Below are 23,955 nucleotides of genomic sequence, written 5' to 3'. Positions count from 1 at the left end.
CTTTGTTGTGCCATGCCCAGCCTCCGCCTCTGCCCACTTTCCCACCCCGCTGACCAGGTCCAGCACCCGTGATGACGAGGGAGGTCTGGCGGGCCCCCTCCAGCCTTTTCTCTATCTCTGCTGTTGTGATGCAGGGTTGGGTATGGGGGCTGCCAGTGGGTGAGGTGTTGTCGCCTTCCATGTGGGGGTGGGGTGGAGGGTGGCAGAGGTGGTGCCGGAGGCAGAGAGGTGGTGACTCGCCATGTCTGGCTTGGGGGATTGCCCATCCCAACCCAGCACTGCCTACCGGTCCACCTGGTAGGGACCGCATGGGGGTGGTGCCGGAGGCATGGAAGTGGTGACTCACCCGCAGCATCCTGAGGAGGTCATTCAGCTTTTTCTAGCACTGCCACCCAGTCCTTGTGGTGGGCCCATGGCACTCACAGCTTCTGCCACCTGCGCCCATGCCCGGTTAACGTCAGTGGGTGTCAGTCTCCTTCCCACCCAGGGAACTGGGTGCCTCGTCTCTCCTCCACGGCATCCAGCAGTATTTTGAACTCTGCATCTGCGCATCTCTGGGCCACTCTCTGTCCTGTTTGGCATCTTCTTGGCTGGAATGAGTGTGTGCGGAATGGAGTGCTTATATGCAGCTCCAGTTTGTCAAGTTCTCCAGTGCCAATCCCGAACACAGCGAATCCAACGTCTGTTGGAATTTCACGAGTTCCATGTGGCATGAACGCTGGCCCGTTAGGATGTCCTGAATGGCTACGACAGTCACACCTCATCGGGACTGTAGAACACCCGCCGTTCAGTCCCGGCGTCAGCATTTCGTCTCTCAAACAGAGAATCCAACCCATTGAGTTATTCCTTTCAGATTGTATTCAGATAGAAAATGATGCAAATGTTCAGCAGGTCGGGCAGCATTTGAGGAAGGAAACAGAGTTTACGTTTCATGCGGATTACTTTCTAAACAGACCTTCTATTAAGCTTGCTGAGTAGTTACAGCATTTTCTGTTTTTATTTCAGAGTTCCAGCACCTGTAGTATTTTGCTTTGATACTAGTTCTTTGATATTATACTCATACAACAATGACACAATAATAGATAGCGGTTATAGTACTGTATAGTAACAACATGGAAATCACAAATTTAAATTTCACCATGGCAAGTTTAAAACAGTTCAGAAAATAACAAAGAAAGGCCATAAAAGCTGCCAAACTGAGAAAGAACCCATGAGGTTGACTAATATGTTCAGGGGAGGAATCCTGCCATCCCTTTCCACTGTGGTTTAAAAGCGACTTCAGCCTCATGCTGTGTCATTCTCTCTGAAGTGGTCTAGCAAGGCATACATTTGTAACACCATTAGAGGCTTCAAGTAAGTCATGTCACGACCTTCATAGGGTAAGTATGGGCAGTAGGTGCGGCCTCACCAGCATTCGGAGACTAAATAAAGAAACAAATGTACAAAGCTGAGTTTTTAATTGCTATCATTTTTGGGGTACATTTGCCTCAATTTGTTAATGTTCATAATAGGTTGGCTGTGACTATTTGTCCTGTATCCGTCTCATACAGTTAATCAAGTGCCTCATGAGAAACTGCACAAATCAAAAAGCAAGAAACATTTTGGCAATTTATTTATTTGAAACCTCAATGGAGTTACGCATCAATAAACGTATTAACGATAATGCTGGGTACAATACTGCAAATTTTATCAGTCGTTTGTTTGGTATGGTTTGTTAAGAAATCTCGGTGGCAAAACTTACTACCCTTACCTTGCTAGTACCCATAATCTTAGGGAAGGTATAAGATGAGCAGCCTTCAGGACTTTGACCAAGTTTACTAAATGGTGCATGGAATGTGGCCTGTATTGAAACATAACAAAACAACACAGATTCATCACATTAGGGCCCAACTCCAGCACTATTTATTAACTCAAACAGTTTGCTGCAGAAAAGAGCAGATTCTTTTTTTGGCAAATATAAAATTGATCAACCAGATGGGAGCACATAGGAAGACTCACTTTGTCAGTGGAATAGACTGCATCAAATAATCCTAAAACAGTGACAGCAACTCCAACAGCAGGACCATTAATTACACCAATCAGCGGCTTTGGAAAATCAATGTAATGGCTTACATATCTCCTGTTGGAGGGAAATTAAATCAGAGCAGTCAGTCAATTAAGCAATTGAAAAAATATGCTTCGGTTTCAAAGGCACGTAACTGTTGCAATAATCAATGAAAACAACAAGTGCTCTTACTATGTTCATATGTATTTCTTAATATCATTGGCTAAGTAGAATTTTGTGCTTATATGTATCTTTTAAAAATGATTCCAAGATATTCTAATATATGCCTGGTGGAAAACTACAAGATATTCAATATCGCATCCATATTCGATATGCATTCTAACAGATATCACTGTCCATGCCTTCAGAATATTTTAAGTCACCCGTTGCTCACTTTAGTAGTTCTCCTGAATTCTTGGACTTCTGTTCCAATCCTTCTGTCCCAATATCAGTGAAGTTGCTCAAGTCATTTCCACTGCAGTAATAGTCACCACTACCTGCAGATAAAGAGACAGAAAGAGTTCAAATTAAATATTGACCGTCAGTATTTTCTGTTTCTGGACAGTGAATGTGTCATGTCAATTTGACACATGTCAAATATATGAGGATGAACTCCATTTGGAATTGTTTATACTTTCAGGAGATTTTGTTTTGTCATTTTCAAATTGAAGATAAATTCAAGTGATAATTTCAAATGACTGTCTGCACAAGCTTGAGCAGCCAACTTCACAATATTATTTTAGTAATTTGCTTGGTTAGTAGCTAGTTAGTAATTTATATCTTTGGATGAAAATATTTCTTACTTCTTCACTTTTAGTGTGTGTAATTTAACATATTTGTCCAATTTCAACTAATCACTAATTGTTTCTCTATGAATATGTGATAATTTGAGGTACGACACTCTGATCTGTCTAAAAAAATTCAGATTGGAGCCAGGTAACACCAATATCATTTCAAATTGTCAGCATTTCCTTCAGGTTAATTGCATAATGGAAAAGGACCGTTGTTCAATTTTGCCTACTATTTCTACTTCTGATAGCAATTAAAACCAACAACAGATATGTACCAAACTGTGATCAAATGGAGGTCAGTGATATTTGCAAACAAATTACAGCAGAGGCTCTAGATATTAAACTTCCAAAAATTGTAACATGCAATGTTGATTTGGAGCTTAAACAAAACTAAAGAAAGTTTAAGATTACTACACTCAAGCTCAACTAAGGCCTTTCCAAAAATGAGGAATAAAAAGGGCAGTTCTTTCCAAGTTTTCAGACCTTGAGTTTATTGCCTGATAACCAGCCTCCTCTAAGGGGCAATTTTGGCACAATATTAATTTGAAATTTGGCATCTCTCATGCAGTTTGACTTTGCTAAGATGTATGAGTCTACATGGGTGATACAAGCTATAGTGGTTGTAATGGGATAAGTGATAGTGGATATCAAGGAATAGAGTTAGAAGAATTGGCAGAGCAGACTTGGAGGGAGTCCAAAATTTAATAATGGAATACTAAGTAAAGGCAGCAGAGTAACATCCAAGGAAGCAATAAAGTACTTTCAGGAACTGGGTGGACCAAGGAAAAATTAGAGCAGGCAGGCTCCATAGTTAATTACACCGGGAGAAAGAGCACAGGAGAGGGGGAAGAGGAGAATGAAAAGCTAAAAAGAGCAGATGCAGAATTAAGAAAGGGGCTTGTTGCAACGGTCAATCATGTTATATCATCAGACAACAGTATGTTGTGCATGAGTTGCAGGGGGTAAAGCAGTTGCAACAGTCTCAGAAGGAAAATAATGGTCTCAGACAGGAACTGGCGGATGCATGCAGCGCTCTCCAGGAATTGATTAAGTGGTCTTTGAGGGAGACAGATCATGTAGAGATTGAGCAGTTCAGGCAGAAACTAAGAAAACTGCAGCCGGCAATTTCATTAGTGTCTATTGGGTCCCACGGTTCCCAAAGTGATGAGGCAAGTGATTTGGACTATAGTGGAGATACAGGCAGGATTTTACACCCCTGTTTGCCACGGGTGCAAATGGTGGAGGCTGGGGGGGTGGGCTTGAAGGGCTCAGGTTGGGGGGTTTTCATGGTCATTTCGCTGCTCCCTCCCATCTTATCGAATCATAGAATTCCTACAGTGCAGAAGGAGACCATTCAGCCTATCAAGTCTGCACCAACCCTAAGAAAGAGCATCTTCCTAGACCGACTCTCCTGCCCTGTCCACCTAACCGCACCTAACCTGTACTGAGGGGCAATTTATAGCAAGGCCACTCCACCTAACCTGCACATCTTTGGACTGTTTGTAGAAAATCGGAGCACCCAAAAGAAACTCACGCAGACATGGGGAGAAAGTACAAACTCCACACAGTCATCCAAGGCCGAAATTGAACCCGGGTCCCTAGGTGCTGTGAGGCAGCGGTGCTAACCACTGTGCCACCATGCAGCCCCTATAGCTGTTAGCTGATAAAACCTTTAAACTGTCATTCAGCTTCTCAAGATAAAATATCTATACATACCTAGAAGCCTAAAAGCTTTGAACTGCATTTTTACATTCAGTTTCACGGACCATGGATTTCCGGTGGCGGCCATAGAGGTTTCACATATGGTGGCTCCTGCTCAAAGTGGATGTTGTTGGTCCTTCCTGACCCGCATGGGTTTTTATTTTTGAGTGAAAAGGTATGCGAGTGCCCAGGGAGGGTAATACTCCTCTGGTGAGATCAGTGTATGGATCAGAGGATGAGAAGTGCCACGAAGAGAGAGTAGTTGGATCAGGAAAGTGTTCATGGTGCGCCACAGGTTAAGATGGCGGAGGGCAAGGGGCCAGTGCTGCCCGCCCAGTGGTCGACGGACCAGCTGGTGGAGTTTTTGAATGGAAAATTCCAGCAGAGGAAGGAGGGTTTGGAAGACCTGGAGGTGGTGGAGACGTTCAGAGATGCGATTGAGAGGATGGGGCAGAAATTGGAAGGCTCAGTACCTGGTGATTCATGGAGGCGGTGGGGGAACACAAGGAGTGGATGGTGTCATTGGAGACAGAGTTGGGGATGGTTTGGACAGCCAGAAGAGGCCGAGAGAGAAATTAGAGGACCCGAAGAACTGCTTCAGGAGACTGAACTTGATGATCGTTGGGATGCCTGAGGGCATCGAGGGAGCGAAGGCCGCCAAGTATGTGGTGAGGATGCCAGAGAAGTTGATGGTGGAGGCCTTCGACTGGCCTCTCGAGGTGAATCGGGTGCAAAGCCGAGTAGGAGGCCGCTGGTGGAGTAGCCGATGAGGGCTACTCAGTGTATGGTGCGGCTACATCGATTCTTTAACAAAGAAAAGATCTTGAAATGGGCGAAGCAGACCAGGAAGTGCAATTGGGAAGGATGAGCTACAGGTTTACCAAGAGCTGGATAGGAGTTGGCGAAGAGGAGAGCTGGATAAAGGTTGCTCTCTTCAAGGAGGGGGTGAAGTTTGGGGTTTTGTATCCTGCCTGCTTGTGGGTGACACATCACAAACAGGAGTTTTATTTTGACTCACTGAGGCGGCGATGGACTTTATGAGGAACCATGGACTGGGAGGAGTGTGAGGACACTCTACTTTGGAGGGGAGCTTTGCGTTTGTGGTAAAGTGTATGGGATGGATATTTTGGGTTTTGTTTTGCCTGGGGCGGGGGTGGTGGCAATGGTGAGTGAGTCTTTTGTTTGTTGGTGGTTGCGTGACACGGGCCAGGGGGCTGGCTCAAAAAGGGATATGGCTGATTGGGGGGGGGGGGGGAGGAGAGGGGGGGGGGGGGGGGGGAGAAGCCCTCCAACAAGTCTGGTCATGTAGAACGTGAGAGCACTAAATGGGCTGGTTAAACTGTCGCTTGCATTCACGCGTTTGAGGACGCTGAAGGCGGACGTGGTGTTTTTAAAGGAGACACACCTGAAGTTGGGGGATCAGACGAGCCTGAAAATGGGATGGGTGGAGCAGGTGTTCCACTGAGGGCTGTATGTGAAGACAAGGGGGGGGGTGGCAGTGTTGATTAACAAGAGAGTCGCGTTTGAGATGGGGAGCATTGTGGCCGATCTGGAGGTAGATATGTGGTGGTCAGTGGGAAACTGGATGTTTATGCCCCAAATTGGGATGATGTGGATTTTATGAGGCGGGTGTTGGGGAAGATTCCGGACCTGGACTCGCACCAGTTGATTATGGGGGGGGGGGGGGGGGGGGGTGACTTCAATACAGTCCTAGACCCAGGTCTGGACCGGTCCAGTCTGAAGTCATCAAGGGTGTCAGCAGTGGCTAGAGAGCTGAGTGGGTTCATGGAGCGCACGGGGTGGGCAGACCCGTGGAGGTTTGGGAGGCCAAAGGAGAAGGAGTTTTCATACTTCTATGTGCATCGGGTGTATTCCCGGAACAACTTTTTTGTGATGCCGCTACTGGTGGGGGTGGCCGACTCGGGAGTATTTGCCGATTGTGGTTTCTAACCACGCACCGCATTGAGTGGATTTGCAGGTTATTCAGGGGGAGGCCCAATGACTGCAGTGGAGGCTAGATGTGGGCTGTTGGCGGATATGGGGATGTGTGAGCATCCCTGAAAAACCTGCCACAAATTAAATTACAAATTGTTCCGGAGAATCGCGCCCAAAATAACGCCCAAGAGCACACCCAGTGGGTACGACTCTCGCTCAAGTGAAACGAGGCCGGTGAATAGCAGGAGGCGCCAAAAATGAGAACCGCGCCAGGCGCAAAACAGTTTGCGATGCATCCAGCCCGCTCCCGTCGGCAAAATCGGGATCTCGCGTGGCGAGAAACCAATTACAACCAATTACCACTTAAGCTCTATTTCTAAACAATAAATGAGAGCCACTCCATATCCAACAGCCTCCTGTCATTCAGCGGCCTCCCCAGCAAGTGGGCACGCTGGCGATGATTCATCCGCCTTTTGAAAAACGTGAACCTGCTGGATGGCCTTCTGTGGGGAACCAAGGAAGTGAGTAGCCATCCTTTCTCATAGGCAATAAGCCTGGAGGCACTGGGAATGCTGCCCCTGGAGTTAGGGGACCCTCGGCTGGGGGTAATGGACCCTCTGCAGGGGTGAGCTGTCTTGGGTGTGTGTTGGGGTGCTCTGGGGGGCAGCCGCTCGCAGCATCTCCATGCCAACTCCTGGATCATGATTATCCATTCCGGGGGCAACACTTGTCCCTCTTTGTCTGCGCCACCGACCACCCATAACCTACAGTGACTGCTGAGACCTCTGGCCGTGTGACTAGTGCTAATAGGGAAGTGACAACCATGGTTAAGTGAGCACTTCACACATCCCAAGTGGATTCCCATCGATGGGCGGGCTGGTAGCACAGTACGGGCAGCACGGTAGCATAGTGGTTAGCACAGTTGCTTCACAGCTCCAGGATCCCAGGTTCGATTCCCGGCTTGGGTCACTGTCTGTGCGGAATCTGCACGCTCTCTCCGCGTGTGCGTGGGTTTCCTCCGGGTGCTCCGGTTTCCACCCACAGTTCAAAGATGTGCGGGTTAGGTGGATTGGCCATGATAAATTGCCCTTAGTGTCCAAAAAGGTTAAGTGGGGTTACTGGGTTACAGGGATAGGGTGGAGGTGTGGGCTTGGGTAGGGTGCACTTTCCAAGGGCAGACTCGATCAGCCAAATGGCCTCCTTCAGCACTGTAAATTCTATGATTCTATGATGTAGCATGTGGGAGTCATTGCCCAGCATTCCAATCACACCTTGATGCATGGACACTGTGCTTGAACACTGCAGGAAACAACACCACACACAGAACAGCCAACATCCAAACACCCAGGGGATAGGACTGCTCCGGGGACATGTCCATGTCCGGAGTTGGATGGGTAACACGGGGAGGGGGAAATGCCTTGAGAGATGGGCCAAGGCCTTGAGAGATGGGCCAAGGATTCGGAGGTTGGCCATAATTGCGGAAAAAAGTGAAAGAGGCATCATACTGGTTGTGCAGAAGAGTGTTAAATGTGTAATACAAGTCCCAACTCTCCCGATGGTGCTGCCCCCATCCCATCCATGCACCCCCTCTCCGGTGCCCTCAGTAATCCTCACCCTGTTTTTCCCTCCTAGCTCTATTACTATGCCTAGGTGTAACCCCAGGATGCAGCCAGCAGTCCTGTAGCCTTTGATACCACTGGCGGGTGTCCGTTGGGGGCTCTGAGGCAGGAGGACCCTAGTTCACTTGTCAGTGGCACATGCACAGCCGTGCTGCCCTGTCTGTGTGCTGACTGCAAGACGCAACCTCATCAGAGAGGTGGAACTCAGAAACATAGGCGGCCCCCGTCGCCAATCCATGGGACGGGTCTGGGCTGTCACCCAGCGGCCCTTCATCCCCCGCCCGGTGCCCAGAGAGCACTGGGATTCACCTTGGGATGGACGGGCAGCTGGTTCGAATCCCGGTTGTCCCTGCATCACCTGGCTGTTCCCCATGGTCTGCACCATTGTGTCGACACCCTGGCCGATACTCCTCAGTGACTGGGACATGCTCTGCGGCACCTCGGCAATGCCCACCTGTGACAGGGCAAGCTCTGCAGTGCCTCAGCCATTCCCATCTGAGAGCGGGACATGTCCCGCAACACCTCATCAAGGTCAGCCTTGACACCCCCCAATGAGGTGGGAATTCTGTTGAGACCCTCAGTCCTGGCCGTCACTGACTGTAACGCCTTGGACACCTTCACCAATAGTGCCGACGTCTTGCACCAGGCTCTCCACTGCGGTCGCCACCCTAGCAGTGTTGGCCTCGGTGCCACGCATTGCCTGCGAGGTCTCCTGCGCCCGTAACCTCTGGGGCTCCTCCAAGTGGCTATGGATTTGCTGCAGTGACGCTGACATTTACCTCTGAATGTCCCAGCCGCTCCCTATTGTCACCATCATCTCCAGGTAACCCTGTTCCACAGGCTCAGCATCAGGCTGGAACCCAGCTGGGTCATGCGATCCAGCAGCCCACCTCGGGGTTCCTGCCTCCACCTGATGTACATCAGCAGCAGTATGGTGCTCACAAGATTGTGTCCCCGAAGCCTGCCCACTAACATGTCCTACGGTGTGTGTATCTGCGTTGGTGGAGGGTGGGGGATGACAGCTGTGGTGTGACTATAACGGCATAATCGGAGTTCTCCTTCGAAGTTGGCTCCTGGGACGCAGGTGAGAGGGCTGCCCTGGATGGGCCGATGCCATCGGCTGGAGGACCTGCGGGAGAATGGACATGTGGTCAGTGGGAGGGATGGGTCAGTCAGTCAGTAAGGTAATAATAACTCATGTTAGACAGGTCCTCTGGGTGGAGTCCGGTGGTTCCTTGCCTCTTCTCCTGAGGAGACATGGAGAGGGCATCGTTAACCACATGCGTGGTTCACAGTGGTGGGAAGGGGTGTGTGAAGGGAGGGTTTGGTGGGGAGGGGTTGTTGGTGTCTACTCACTCGTGCTGCCTGGTCTAGGTCATTGACCTTTTTCGGCACTGGAGGCAATTCCTCCTGGCCACACTCCCCGAGCTCAGAGCTGCTGCCACCTCGTCCCAGGCAGCACTTGCTGCAGTATGGCTCACCCTCCGGGACACTCGGGGGAACAGGGAATCCTTTCTGGCCTCTACTGTGTCTAGGACCCTCCCCAGGTCAGCGTCCCCGAATCTTGGGGTTGGTCCCCTGGGTTCCATTGTTGTGAGCTGGTTGGGGTTGACTGAACAAGTGCAGCTTAAGTGCTGCTTGACCTGGTTATCGGGGGGCTGGCGAGCATGGTCCCGGCTGGTGAGCCTTCATTTGCGGCGAAAAGCCCGTGGGGCCTTGTTAAGTGGACCAATTAACGTTGAATATGTTGCAGGCCTTGTTGGTCTGAGCGCCGGGAACTTGCGGCAATTCCCACTCGCTACCACACTTAGAAATGTTTCCGGAGCATCACAGCCATTGTTAGAGAAGAACCCACATTACTTTCAGAAAAACCAGTGCGAGCTAAAATATTTGCAATACAATTGAAATACTGAAAACCTGTGTACTAGAACAAACCAAGCCTTTAGCCAAGCTGTTCAAATACAGCTATGAAACTGGACTCTGCTGGCAATTACCAAAGTAATCCAGCACCAGACCCAGTACTTGACAACAGCTGGATGAAATAGTGCTACCTGATGTCGGCGTTTCTCTGAGTCACTCCACAATAACACACTCATTTATCAGCATTGTAACATATGTGCAAGGAAGTGGAACTATGTTCAACTCATCTTCAAATCTCAATCCTTTAAATCACTTGCTGTCACAACTAATTCCCCAGCAACCCCGGATGTCCATTTCAAATGAGTGACCTTCAGACTAGAGAATTTGCATGCATAAACTACGAGAAGTATTGGGAAGTATAGGCATATACCGACATATATTTGACTGAAGCATCCATTTGCCTAAAGTGTTTCCAACACCGCTGGTTCCACCCTCCAGGAGTCATACTGGAGGCACTAAGAGCTGGAAATCAAGACAGATAAAGCTCTGCTTATTTTTCACGACGAGCTGCCAGATTTAATATCTTTACAACAGGCTGTTGACAGCAGAAAATCAAGACCATCATCTCAGAGAAACTGACAAAGGATGCATGACTACTTAATTAATCAACAATGTAATCAATTAAAGACAAATTAGATGGCACTCTTTAGTAGCACACAATCAACACCGCACCACCCCCCCTGACAGGCTCTTCATGTAAGTTTGAGAGTAACTAATTATCCACTGTACTTGGAACTAATTTAACTCTCACAGACTCTATTGGTGAGGTTGTAATTTTAAAAAAGGACATACAAGATTGAGTTTGATTGAGCTGCAACAGACAGGGACAATGGGTGGCACGGTGACACAGTAATTAGCACTACTGCCTCACAGCACCAGGGATCCAGTTCAATTCCAACCTTGGGTAACTGTGGAGTTTGGACATTCTTCCTGTGTCTGCGTGGGTTTCCTTTGGATGCTCTGATTTCCTTCCACAGTCCAAAGATGTGCAGGTCAGGTGGATTGGCCATGCTAAATTGCCCCTTAGTGACCAATATGTTTGGTGGTGTTATAGGGATAGGGCGGGATGTGGGGCTAGGCAGGGTACTCCTTCGGAGAGTCGGTGCAGACTCAATGGACTGAATGGCCCCTTTCTGTACAGTAGGGAATCTATGATTCAGTGGCCTTGTTGTGCCTGACTTGGTGCCGGGACGAGGCTGTTGAATCTTGCAACAGGGCTCTCACGAGTTTTGCGACGCTTGAAATGTTTCACAAGATGAAACAGAATCTCACAAGATGTCATGATCTGGATCTCATTCTTGCTGGGCAAGATCCAGATATAGATATTTAAATAAGCCAGATTCACCCAGGACCCGGAATTCATCGACTGTACATGGGAGATCTCACCCAGGTGCCGTTTAGCGTTTAGTACAATGGACCAGTCATAATGGCACCGGGGGAATCTCTCAGGCCATTGGAGACCCACGGGCGGTTGGGGACAGGTCAGGATGGCACCATGGCACTCCATCTGGCACCTTTGGCATTGTCAGACTGGCAGTGACTGCCAGGGCGCATAGATGGCACTGTCGGTTGCCCGGGTGGCAGATGGGCTGCCCGGATGGAAGGTTGGCAGTGCCAGGGATCAGGTCCTGGGCGGCCTCCCCAAGGTTTTGAGGGGGGGGGGGGGGGGGGGGAGAGGTGGTCGTGCAAACGGGGGGTGGGGACAACAGCTGGAAGACTTTAAGAATACCGGATTCTATGTATTCGGCAATTTAAGGCTTAAAAACCAGGGGCTATAGCGTGTTTTAAAAAGGATTTTGTTTTGCTTCTAGGAAACAGAAAGTGAAATTGATGAAGGAATATAATTTTCAGTCTAGGCTAATGGACTGTGGTTTGACTGGGGTGGTCCCTGAGGAGTTAATGTGGTTTTGCAGCCTGAAGAGATCATTTTTCTTTTTAGCTTGGGAGACGAGGCCAATGCTGGGTGGAGCCGAGAAAGGCAGAGAGACAGTGGATGGGATTCTCCGTCGGCTGACGTCGAAATCGGGACGGGCGCTGATTTGACGACAAATCGCAATTCTCCGCCAGAGAGAACCTCCCTGTGGACAATAAAAGGCAAAGTGCCATTGAATGGCAGGATATTTCTCGGCACTGCAGCCAATGTCATCAAAATAGGACCATAACCAGAGAGAATTAATTGAGCTACTATTACTTAAAAATGCTGCAAAGGAATTCTAAAGATAGAAGAGATTTACTTCTTTAATTCTTTCATGAACTGGCTCAAAAATACTGTTATCAAGCTGACTATATTGTTTACTGGTAAAAAATTGTAAATGAACCAGTTTGGCAATTCAGTTTCATACAAAGGCATCTGGTCTGACATATTAATCGTCCTTTGAGCTCATGTGGGTGTGTAGTAGAAATCCTACACATCAAAACAAGGACAATAAAAGGGTTGATTTTTCACTTAAAGCTCTGTGGATTATTTTTATCAATTTCATAGCTTTACCCAGAGAGAGAGTTTGCCATCGGATCTGACTTCTGTTATGCATGAAAAAAAGATCGGGGGCTGAATTCTCTTGCCCCATCCGCCACAATAAAGCCACGGGCGAGCCGCTTCCAATGGAGAACTCCGTTGACCTCGGGCGGAATTCTCCAGATGCCGGGCAAACGCGGCCGGAGAATCCCTCCCCTGGTGTGAATTTAAGTCACCATATTTGGTGTCAGCAAGGTTAGGATATTAATACTGTGCGCAAAGAGGCTGAAATTAAACAAGCATGCACAATAAATCGTATTTAAAAATATGTACATGTTGAAAGAGCAAGAATTAGCTTAATTGATTACAGAACAAAACAGGATGAGGAATGTGCACACTAATTATAAATTCATTCATTGGAAGTTGATAAGGAACACCTGTACAGTTTTCAGGCTGATGAGAAAGAAACAGTAGTACAGGTTTGTGACACAGGAAAACAAATTTAAAAAGCTACAATATGCACTTAAACTGGTGGAGAAAGGCTTATTGATTATGGATCTGGAAAATAAGGTACGTCATGTAATCATTTGTAAGCATGTACGTTAAATGTAATCATTTTGCTAAATCTACTCTTCGAACAAATTTTTAAAAATGGGACAATTAAATTCTCGAAGGCTTTTAAATTAATTATTAACATATCCTCAGGACTGAGACAAAGGACTTTGGAACAAGAAGCTGGTGTCCAAATATTGTTAAACCACTCACTATATTTTCATCTGATCGAGTGGAATACAATGGAGTAAATTTTGTATTACTGTAAAGGTGCAGCTCTTGCTGCTGATGACTTGATGGTGGTAGAAAACAAGTAAAACTTCTAAATAGTGCAATAAACGTTTATATAATGAACTATTCATAAAGTTTCAGGAATTTGGATATTGACCTTGGTACACTGTGTCTACGTACCAAGCACAGTAACTCTTGTGTCAATAACTTCTTGTTACAGCCAATGGGGTGTTGTGTTAACTGGAGCCAAATTCCTACAACAAATTTCACAGTCAAGGACTAGATTTGTGTCCCAGTTACTATTTGTGGTAACTAGCCACATAAGAACACTTTTAGCCACCTGTAAGTCTGAAACCAATGGCTAATACAGTAGAAAACATAAAGGCACATTGACTCTCTTGTGTGCACTGTTATGTGCATTACTAAGAATGCACAAGGTTCCAAGGACTGGGATGATTGCCATACTTATTGCTTGCCTGATGGAAGTGCCACAAAAATCAGCAAGCTTCCCAATATTTGATAGATACTAAATTGTGATCCATTAATGGTGTGGCATAGTAATCATTACTGAAACATGCCCAGAGCAAATAATTAGATCTGGCGGTGACATGTTGGAGTTCACACAGAGAGTTGCTGTAGCAACATCACCTTTTACACACATGTTGTAGTCTCGAGCTATGCCTAGTGGTGCTAGAGATTCCAATGAGGAACTGAACATACCAGGTTATAGGAACATAGAACTTAGGAGCAGGAGCATTCAGTCTTTTGAACCTGCTCCGCCATTTGATAAGATTATGGCAGATCAATTTGTAGTCTCAACTCTACTTTCCTGTCTGCTCCCCATAAAAGCTCAACTTCCTTTGTCTAACAAAAGTCTATCTAACTCAGCCTTGAATAAATTTGATGACTCATCCTCCACTGCTTTCTGGGGAAGAGAATTGCACAGACTAACGGCACTCAGAGAAAAACATTCTTCTAATCTCAGTCTTAAAATGCAGACCTGTTATTCTTAAACTGGGTCCCTTAGTTTTAGCCATCACCACTTAGCACAAAGCACAATTCAAATCTGGGATTTCATGGATAAAGAAAGAAATAATGAAAAAACTTGTATTGATACAGCAACGTTCATGTTTGTGAACATTATAAATAAAAAAAATAGTAACTGTCACAAAACTGGCAACAGTCATCGAAGTGTACCTTTAAAAAATGGATGCTTATCAAATAGCTGCAGTGATGTCATTGTATGGGTGGAGCTGGGTTGTGTCTGGCTTTTACTCTCGTTTTGAGCTGGAAGCTGTTGGTGGCTTTGTGTTTTACTTTCGTTTTAGGCAGTTGAGAGCTGAATTCAGACAATGAAGGCTCATTTTGTCTCTCTCTCTCTCTGTATGTTAAAAGGTGTCCGGATCACTTGATAATTTAAAAGTGATAACTGTCTTGTGTAAAGAATTTATACCTACTGCTTTGTTAAAAAGGGTGTTCAGCTTATGGATATTGTTAGGAAAGTTATTACGGGTTCCATATAGAGTAGTGTATCTGTGGGGGATATTTGTGTTGGTAGTTGATAAAAATGTTTACCATGTGTTTATAAGGTGTTAACTGAATTCATAGCAGAAACATTGTTTTGTTTAAAAATACTTAAGGTCTCTGTTGAATAATATCTGTAAATTTGGCCCTTGTGCTCCTCATAACCAAAATCTATTAAAAGTTGTAGGTCAGGTAAGCTCCATGATATACTTTCGAGTTTTCTAAACCCTGGCCCATAACAAATTGGGGGCTCGTCCGGGATAAAAGTCTATCTTTCTTGATTGGGTTGGCTTAGCGAACTTAAAGACAGTGAGAGGTGAGCATATTTGTGTTTGCTTCTCAGGTATGGTATTCCAGTTTATGAAGGGAGTGTGTTGTGAAGAAGAGGCTCTGTGATTGCATTGAACTATAGTATCTGACCTTAAAGAGAAATGGCGTGGCTTAGAGAAATGGATGGATCATGCAGAGACCTTCTGGTCCAAAGAGACAGTCAATCAAGAGGGATTCCAGATGGAGGAAGAAGAACTAAAATGGGCTATGTTATTACAAATGTTTGTGTGTTTTGTTTTATTTTAAAAAATTATATTTACTGTCAATATTTCTTAAAGGAAAGTAAAAAGGTGAAAAATGAAACCATCTTGAAGTTGATGGTTTATTTTTTTTCTTGGGGGGTGGTGTCATGGGAGTGTACCCTTAAGAAATGGGTGTTTATTAAATAGCTGCAGTGATGTCATTGTGTGGGTGGAGCTGGGTTGTGTCTGGCTTTTTCGTTTTGAGCTGGAAGCTGTTGGTGGCTTTGTGTTTTACTTTCGTTTTAGGCAGTTGAAAGCTGAATTCAGACAAGGAAGGTTAATTTTGTCTCTCTCTCTCTCTGTATGTTAAAAGGTGTCCGGATCACTTGATAATTGAAAAGTGATAACTATCTTGTGTAAAGAATTCATACCTACTGCTTTATTAAAAAGGGCGTTTGGCTTATGGATGTTGTTCGGAAAGTTATTAAAGGTTACATATAGGCCACTGTATCTCTAGGGGGTATTTGTGCTTGTAGTTGATAAAATGAATACTGTGTTTATAAAATGTTAACGGAATTCATACAATAAACATTGTTTTGTTTAAAAATACTTAAGGTCTCTGTTGCATAACACCTGGAAAGTAGGCCCTTGTGCTCCTGATAACCAAAATCTATTAAAAGGTGTAGGTCAGATAAACTCCATGATATACTTTGGAGTTTTCTAAACCCTGGCCCATAACACAACCAACTTGTCCAAACCAAGTTACCACAAAAAGCAGTGAGATAAGTGATCAGATAATCTGTTTTGAGGGATTAATGCTGCCCATCCCACTGGAAGAACCTTCCTGCTCTTTAAATAGCACCACAGAAAGCAGGTTTAATCAGTCATCAGAAAGACAGGAGGCTGGATCCTCCGTTTCTGAGGCTAAGTGCTGGCGCCAACGGAGAACCAGTGGTGCTCCACGATGGGAAAATCGGCGCAAATCCCTCACCGATCCCGGTATCAGTAAGGGGCTAGCGCCAGCGCGGTATGGAACATCTGTGGATCACGTGGAGAACGGCCGGAGAATTGCCTGGATCCGGGCTGCGCATGCGCAGGGCTGACAAACTGCACCCGTGCACGTCTACGCCTCCACAGGTCTAGCCGGGAAACATGGCTGCAGCCATGCTGGACCCCGTACCTGCCCACCCTGACCCACAGCCCACCCCCTGGCCAATCCCACCCCTGCCAGGTATCCGCACAGATCGCGCAGAGTGTGGCGGCGCTGGACACTGTCCGTAGCCGGCCCACGACTGCTGGGACCACATGGCCCACGCCGTCGAGAACCCGGCCCATCGGAGGCGGAGCATCACGGGTGGGCTGGCTGATGACCCGCCAACGCGTTGTGGCTGCTTGCGCCCCGTGACACTGATTTGGAGGGGACGGAGCATCACAAACTGGGGTCAAACCGGCGTCGGGCTTCGTAGAATCCCGCCCAGCATCTTTTGACATGGTACAATTCTCTCTGTGCTGCACTGCAATGTCAGCCTAGATAATGTGTTCAAAGACTGGAATGGGGCATGAACCCATTCACTTTCTCTTCTGTGAGGAGAGAATCAAACCAACCTGTATATAGCCCATTTGGTGTTTATTTATTGTTGGCAACAGTGAAGGTGTGGTCATACTCTGCAATTTAAGATGGTACTAATTCTCCAAATACAAGTGACCTCAATGACATGGAGAAAAATATCATGGAAGCAGCCAAAATGGAAGTACTGTATACCTGTCATTACGGTTAATGTAGAATCATCCTTTGCAGCTTGTTCAAGGGCTGTCATAATTTCTTCATACATCTGAATGAAAGAAAAATTGATATTAAACGACACTTATCAAACAGAAATAAATTAATGTGCCAGCTTATGTAAAAAATCAAGCATCAAGTGTAAATATTTCTGAGTAATATTACAATCTATTTGCTTGGCTACTTGTGATACATGCACTGTTGCATTTATGTAGCACCTTTAATGTAATAAAGCATCCCAAACCACTTCATAAGAGCAATATCAAAATTTGACACTGAGCCATGAGTAGATATTAGGGAGGATGACTAATAATAATAATAATAATCTTCATTGTCACAAGTAGGCTTACATTAACACTGCAACAAAGTCATTAGGAAAAGCCCCTAGTGACCACATCCTGGCGTCAGTTCGGGTTCACAGAGGGAGAATTCAGAACGTCCAAATGACCTAACAGCACATCTTTCGGGACTTGTGGGAGGAAACCGGAGCACGACTTTATTACATCTAGTCTTGACTATTCTAATGCACCCCTGGCCGATTGCCCATGTTCTACCTTCCATAAATCTGCCTTAACACCTCTTTTCTGTGACTTAATGTTACATTTTGCTTTATAATGGGGTTGGTTTAGCTGGTTTAGGGGCTGGTTTAGCTCACCAGGCTAAATCGCTGGCTTTTAAAGCAGACCAAGCAGGCCAGCAGCACGGTTCGATTCCCGTACCAGCCTCCCCGGACAGGCGCCGGAATGTGGCGACTAGGGGCTTTTCACAGTAACTTCATTGAAGCCTACTCGTGACAATAAGCGATTTTCAATTTCAATTTCAATTTTCAATAATGCTCCTGTAAAGTGCCTTGGGACGCTTTGTTTCATTAAGTAAAGGCTCTGGATAAATGCAAGTTATTTGCTCCAAAATCACCCAAATCTAAAGCCACGCGAACAACAATCTCCTATTACCTGAGCTACCCAAGATGCACTCCTAAACTGAATAGGTTCAGGAAAATCTTGCGGCATCCTTGAATGAGGAAGGCAGAATTTGGCAAGGCACTGGCTCCTAAAGAGCCAAGAAAGGGAAAGTTATAGTGTTGGTTGAAAATAGATTAATATTTTACATTTGCACAATGGAGTCAAAGGATCTTACAAAACAGATGGAGGATACTCGGCCTATCATGCCTGTGTTGGCCCTTTTGAAGGAGCTATTTAATTAGTCCCACTCTGTACAACCCTGCAAATAATCTTTGTTATTGTCACAAGTAGGCCCACATTAACACTGCAATGAAGTCACTGTGAAAAGCCCCTAGTTGTCACGTCCCTGTTTGGGTACACAGAGGGAGAATTCAGAATGTCCAAATCACCTAACAGCACGTCTTTTGTGACCTGTGGGAGGAAACCGGAGCATCCGGAGGAAACCCACGCAAACACGGGGAGAACGTGCAGACTCCACACAGACTATAACCCAAGCCAGAAATCGAACTCGGGACCTTGGCGCTGTGAAGCAACAGTGCTAACCACTGTGCTACCATGCCGCCCCCATTATCCTGTTTCAAAAATATATACATAAATCCCTTTTGAACTAATCTTTAAGCTAGTGAATTCTAAGCTACAAATATTCAATTTGCAAATTATAAGTTTACTGTACCTTCTCTCTGGGTCTTCTGAAAAAAAAATGTTGAATCTTTTAGTTACTGACCCACCTGACTAAGGATACAGTTTTCATTATTTGCATAGTCAAATTTTGGACATTTGTTCAACCCTCCCATAATTTTTTTTAACTGCCATTTTTCTCGACTCTTCAGATAACAAGTTCCTCATTTCTTGCAATAATTCTCCTCTGTCACCTCCCCAAGGCCTTTTCATCCTTCTTAAAGTGTACTGCACGGAATTAGCTGAGATGTAATAAGTTATTTAAATGTATTAAGTGATTTATAAAGATTTAGCATAACTGATGTGCCTTTATACACTATCCCACTATTTATAAAGCCAGGGACACACATGCTTCATTAACTAATCCTGCCACATTCAGAGATTTGTGTATATATGACCTCCTAGTTGTCTGTCTGCTGCCTCTCTTCATCCTTCCTTCCAAAAATCATTTCAGGCTTTTCTGTATTAAATTTCATCTGCCATGTGACTGCTATTGTGCCAGTCTGTGTCCTCCTGAGGTCTGTTGTTATCCTCTTCATTGTTCACTATATTTCCAAATTTTGTGTCAACTGCAAACTTTGAAATTTTGCCCCCTACGTCCTAATCCAGGTGATCATGCGTCAAAGACCAGGGGCGGAATTCTCCGCAACGCCTAGCGCCGTCGTGAAACCCGGCCCAGGCCGGGTGTGGGACGGCGTCGGAAACCACTCCTCGCCCCCTATTCTCCCCCCCCCGGGGGGCTAGGAGCGGCGTTCCGTAAATCTCGGCCGCCGGGCCTTGTCGTTGGCGTCAAGGCCCGGCGCGCCGAGAATGGCGCGGCCGGCGGAGCCTAATGATGTCAGCCGCGCATGTGGGCACCGATCGCGGGCCAGTCCCCTCCCGAGCATGGCCGTGGTGCTCGCTCCCCTCTCCGCCCCCCACAGGCCACAAACTCACCTTTGGTGCCATGTTCACGCCGGCAGCGACCAGGTGTGGTTGCCGCCGGTGTGAACAGGTCGGGAACGGCAGGCCGCTCGGCCCATCCAGGCCGGAGAATTGCGGGTCACCATGTAAAACGGCGACCCGCGATTCTCCGAGCGGCGTGTCGCATTTTGGGGAGGGGGAGGGGGGGGGGGGGAGGGGGGAGAATCGGGGGGGGGGGCAGAGCGGCCCTCCCGCGATTCTCCCACCCGGCCTGGGCAGAGGGGAATCGCGCCCCAGAGGTCTTAATACTTGCCGCCGGGGATCCACTAATAGTTACTTTCTTCTGGTCTGAAAAATAACCATTAATCATTGCTCTCAGCTTTCGCGTAGCCAAGTTTGTACACATACTGTCACTGCCCATTTTATCTCGTGGGTTGCAATTTTGGTAACAAGTTGTTATGTGGCACTTTGTCAAATTCCAGCTGGAATACCAGACCCAAAACATCAACTGAATTACTTTAATCAAGCTTTTCAGTTATTTTGTTGAAGAATCCAATCAAGTTTGTCAGATATGGCTTGACTTGTAGAAAATCAGTATTCGTCATCATTAATTAAGCCAAATGAAAATTAATTTATTCCTGGACTCTGGTCATTTGGGGAACATTGCTAATCAGTCGAGATTTATATAGGAGATGCACCAAAGGGTGAGGGAGTGGTTTAAGACAACATCATTTAAGGGCAGCATGGTAGCATAGTGGTTAGCACTGTTGCTTCACAGCGCCAGGGACCTGGGTTTAATTCTCGGCTTGGGTCACTGTCTCTGCGGGGTCTGCACGTTCTCCCTGTGTCTGCGTGGGTTTCCTCTGGATGCTTCGGTTTCCTCCCACAGGTCCCAAAAGACGTCCTGTTTGGAAAATTGGGCATTCTGAATTCTCCCTCTGTGCACCTGAACAGGCGCCGGAATGTGGCGACGAGGGGATTTTCACAGTAATTTCATTGCTACTTGTGGCAATAAAGTAATTATTGGTGACACTAAATTGCCCTGTAGTGTCCAAACATTAGGTGGGGTTGCTTGGTTACGGGGATAGGGTGGAAGTGTGGGCTTAGGTCGGGTGCTCTTTCAGGGGCCGGTGTTGACTCGATGGGCCAAATGGCCTCCTTCTGCACTGTAAATTCTATGATTGTTTAAAGAAAGTCATTATGTTTGTTTGATCCAATATAGACCAAATACACTACCAAGTCAAACAGCTAAATAGCTGGACTGCAACAGTGGGTTGACAATAACACTGTCAATCTGAATCAATAGTGATTTTATGAAATAATGTTTTCGAGTTTTACTTAGGTGTATCGCTAATATTCATCATCAAGGATCACATCTGTATGTAAGCCTGCCTTCTCTATGAGCCAAAGGGGTTGAGCAGAAAATCCTGTATTTTACTTGGATTACTGGCTTTTTCATAAATCCTCCATATTTCAGAAAATAATACAATAAATATTCCACCAGATTGTGGTTTGGACTGTAAACTACAGAATAAAATTGGAAAGTAGCTATAGTCATAAATAAACCCGATTGATTTCCAGACCCCCACCCCCCCACGATACATAACAATATAAAACTGGACCCGAGATTGGGTTGATGGAGTTCACAGTGAATTGCAGTAACTTTTCATCGAGATTCCAGTGTAATTGGCTAAACCAGTACAGAAGATTGGGGAATTTAAAATGTAAGATACACCCAAAGTATATGCTTTGTGTTTTGCCAAGATATGTTCTACTGGTTTAAAAGTTAATTTGCTTGAAACAGGCCCGACCTACAAAACGGGCCAAGTTCCCAGGTCAAAATGGCACGATTTGGCACCTTTTTCTAGCCACGCAAGAGGCCATAATTGGAGAAGCACAGAGATCTTTGGTTGTAGGAAGTTACAAAGATAGGGGACCATGAGGTCATGGAGGGATTTAAAAACAAGGATGAGAATTTTAAAACCCAAGTGTCCATGGACAACCTCATCTCGGCCTCAATTGCACTTTTCTGCCCGTTCTCCATAACCCTTCAACCCATTACTAATTAAAAATCCGTTTATCTCCTCCCTAAATTTACACAATGTCCCAGCATCCACCGTACTCTGGGGTAATGAATTCCAAAAGATTGACAACCCTTTGAGAGAAGTAGTTTCTCCTCATCTCTGTTTTAAATCTGCTACCCCTTATCCTAAAACTAATTTACTTTGTCAATACCTTTCATCATCTTATATACCCTCAATTAGTTCTCCTTTCATCCTTCTAACGCAAGTGAGCATAGGCCTAAACTGCTCCATCTCTTCATTGGACAAACCCCTCATCTCTGGCATCAATCTAGTGAACCTCCTCTGAACTGCCTCTAATGCAGTTACATCACTCCTCAAATAAGGGTACCAAAACTGTACACTGTACTCCAGGCGTGTTCTCACCAATGCTAGTTGCAGCAACACTTTCCTACTTTTATACTCCATTCCTTTAATTATAAAGACCAAAATTTCATTTGCCTGTGATTAATGCATGAGGACACCCAGATCCCTCTGCACTAAAGCACTCCGAAGTTTTTCTCCATTTAGATAAGTTGCCGTTCCATTTTTCTCAACAAAATGGATAATCTCCCATTTATCCATGTTAAGCTCCATCGCCAAATTTTGGTCCACTCACCTAACCTATCTATATCCATTTGTAAATTTCTTATTTCTTCATTGCAATTTACTATCTCACCATTTTACTATCATCTGCAAATATACCTTTCATCCCCTGCGTCCAAGTCATTAATAAACATTATAAATAGTTGGAGCCCGAGGACTAAACCCTGTGGCATCCCACTAGTTACATCATGCCAACCAGAAAAGGACCCACTTATCCCGACTCTGTCTCCTGTCGGTTAACCAGCCTTCTATCCAAGCTAATAAATTATCCCTAATCCCATGTGATCTCATCTTGTGTATTAACCTTTTGTGTGGCATCTTATTAAATGCCTTCTGGAAGTCCAGATACATCGTCAAAGAACTCTAGCAAATTAGTCATACACAATTTACCCTTCATAAAACCATGCTGACTCTGATGGACTGCTTTTTAACTTTACAAATGTCTTATTATTATTTCCTTAATAATGGACTCTTAACAATTTCCCATGGCAGATGTTAAACTAACAGGTCTATAGTTTCCTACTTTATGCCTCCCTACCGTTTTGAATAAGGGATTTTTATTAGCATCTTTCCAATCCACTGGAGCCTTTCCTTCATCCAGGGAATTTTGGAATATTATAACCAACAGATTCACTACCTCCACTGCCACTTCCTTTAATACCTTAGGATGTAGGTAATCAGGACCTGGGGACTTGTCTGCCTTCAATCCCAATTGTTTGTTTAGTATTTTTTCGCTATTGATGCTGATTGTTCTAAGTTCCTCCCTTTCTATTACCTCTGCACTACCCGTTACTATTGGGATGGTACCTGCGTCCTCCACCGAGAAAACTGAAGCAAAATACTGATTTAGCGTATCCGCCATTTCAGTGTTCCACACTATTAACTCCCTGGTGCCATCTTCCAAGGGACCAATATTCACTTGAGCTACTCGCTTCCCTTTTATAGATTTATAGAATATTTGGCGATCTTTTTTATATTTTGCGCTTGTTTACTTTCAAAATATAACGTTGCACTTTTGATTACTTTTTTTAGTAACCCTTTGTTGATCTTGAAAAGTTTCCCAATCTTCCAGCCTGGCACTGGCCTTTGCAATATGGAGTTTTTGTCTTTAAGTTATTTTTAACCCCCTTGCTTAGCCATGGATGTTTCCCCCCACCCCTCTTACAATCTTTCCTCCTCTCTGGAATATATTTTAGTTGGGAGGAATTGAATATCTCCTTAAACAGCTGCCACTGCTCATCAACTGTCCTACCTTTTAATTTTCATGCCCAGTCCACTAGGGTCAAATCTGGCCTCATGTCGATGTAATTACCTTCAACTCCAGAACACTAGTGTGGGACTCCAGTTTCTGGCCCTCAAACTGAATCTGAAATTTGTTCATGCTAGGATCACTCTTTCCTAAAGAATCTCTCTTTGCCAGAGGATCCTTAACTGTGACACCATTAATTAATCCCTCCTCATTACACAAGACCTCATCCAGAGTAGCCTGCTCCCTGGTTGGTGCCAAATCATATTGTCTACAAGGAGTCATCCCTCCTGCCGCTGCTCTCCCTCAAAAATGTCTGGGATCTGTGAGCATCCCAAGATCTAACTGTCATGGTTGCTCCCCAGGAAACAGGCACACATCTGAATAATGCACAGAGTAGTTACTGTCAGTCTGGATGTTGAGGGAGTGGTATCCC

At 45.6% G+C, this 23,955-nt stretch overlaps 1 protein-coding gene across 1 annotated transcript in view; it reads right to left on the bottom strand.

Moving 5' to 3' along the window:
- eci2 (enoyl-CoA delta isomerase 2) overlaps positions 1–23,955 on the bottom strand; it is a 153,271-nt gene that overhangs the window by 9,465 nt on the left and 119,851 nt on the right. Inside the window, exons 5-8 of the mRNA XM_038796641.1 lie at positions 17,047–17,116; positions 2,439–2,541; positions 1,999–2,119; positions 1,751–1,840 (exon numbers count right to left, since the gene is read on the bottom strand). Of these exons, the coding sequence (XP_038652569.1) occupies positions 1,751–1,840; positions 1,999–2,119; positions 2,439–2,541; positions 17,047–17,116 (384 nt within the window). The remainder of the gene's footprint in view (positions 1–1,750; positions 1,841–1,998; positions 2,120–2,438; positions 2,542–17,046; positions 17,117–23,955) is intronic.

The sequence above is a fragment of the Scyliorhinus canicula genome, chromosome 5 (assembly GCF_902713615.1).
Source record: "Scyliorhinus canicula chromosome 5, sScyCan1.1, whole genome shotgun sequence".
NCBI classification, from domain to species: Eukaryota; Metazoa; Chordata; class Chondrichthyes; order Carcharhiniformes; family Scyliorhinidae; genus Scyliorhinus; species Scyliorhinus canicula.
The sequence above is the reverse complement of the archived record's forward strand: the minus strand, read 5'-3'. Positions and strand labels throughout refer to the sequence as shown.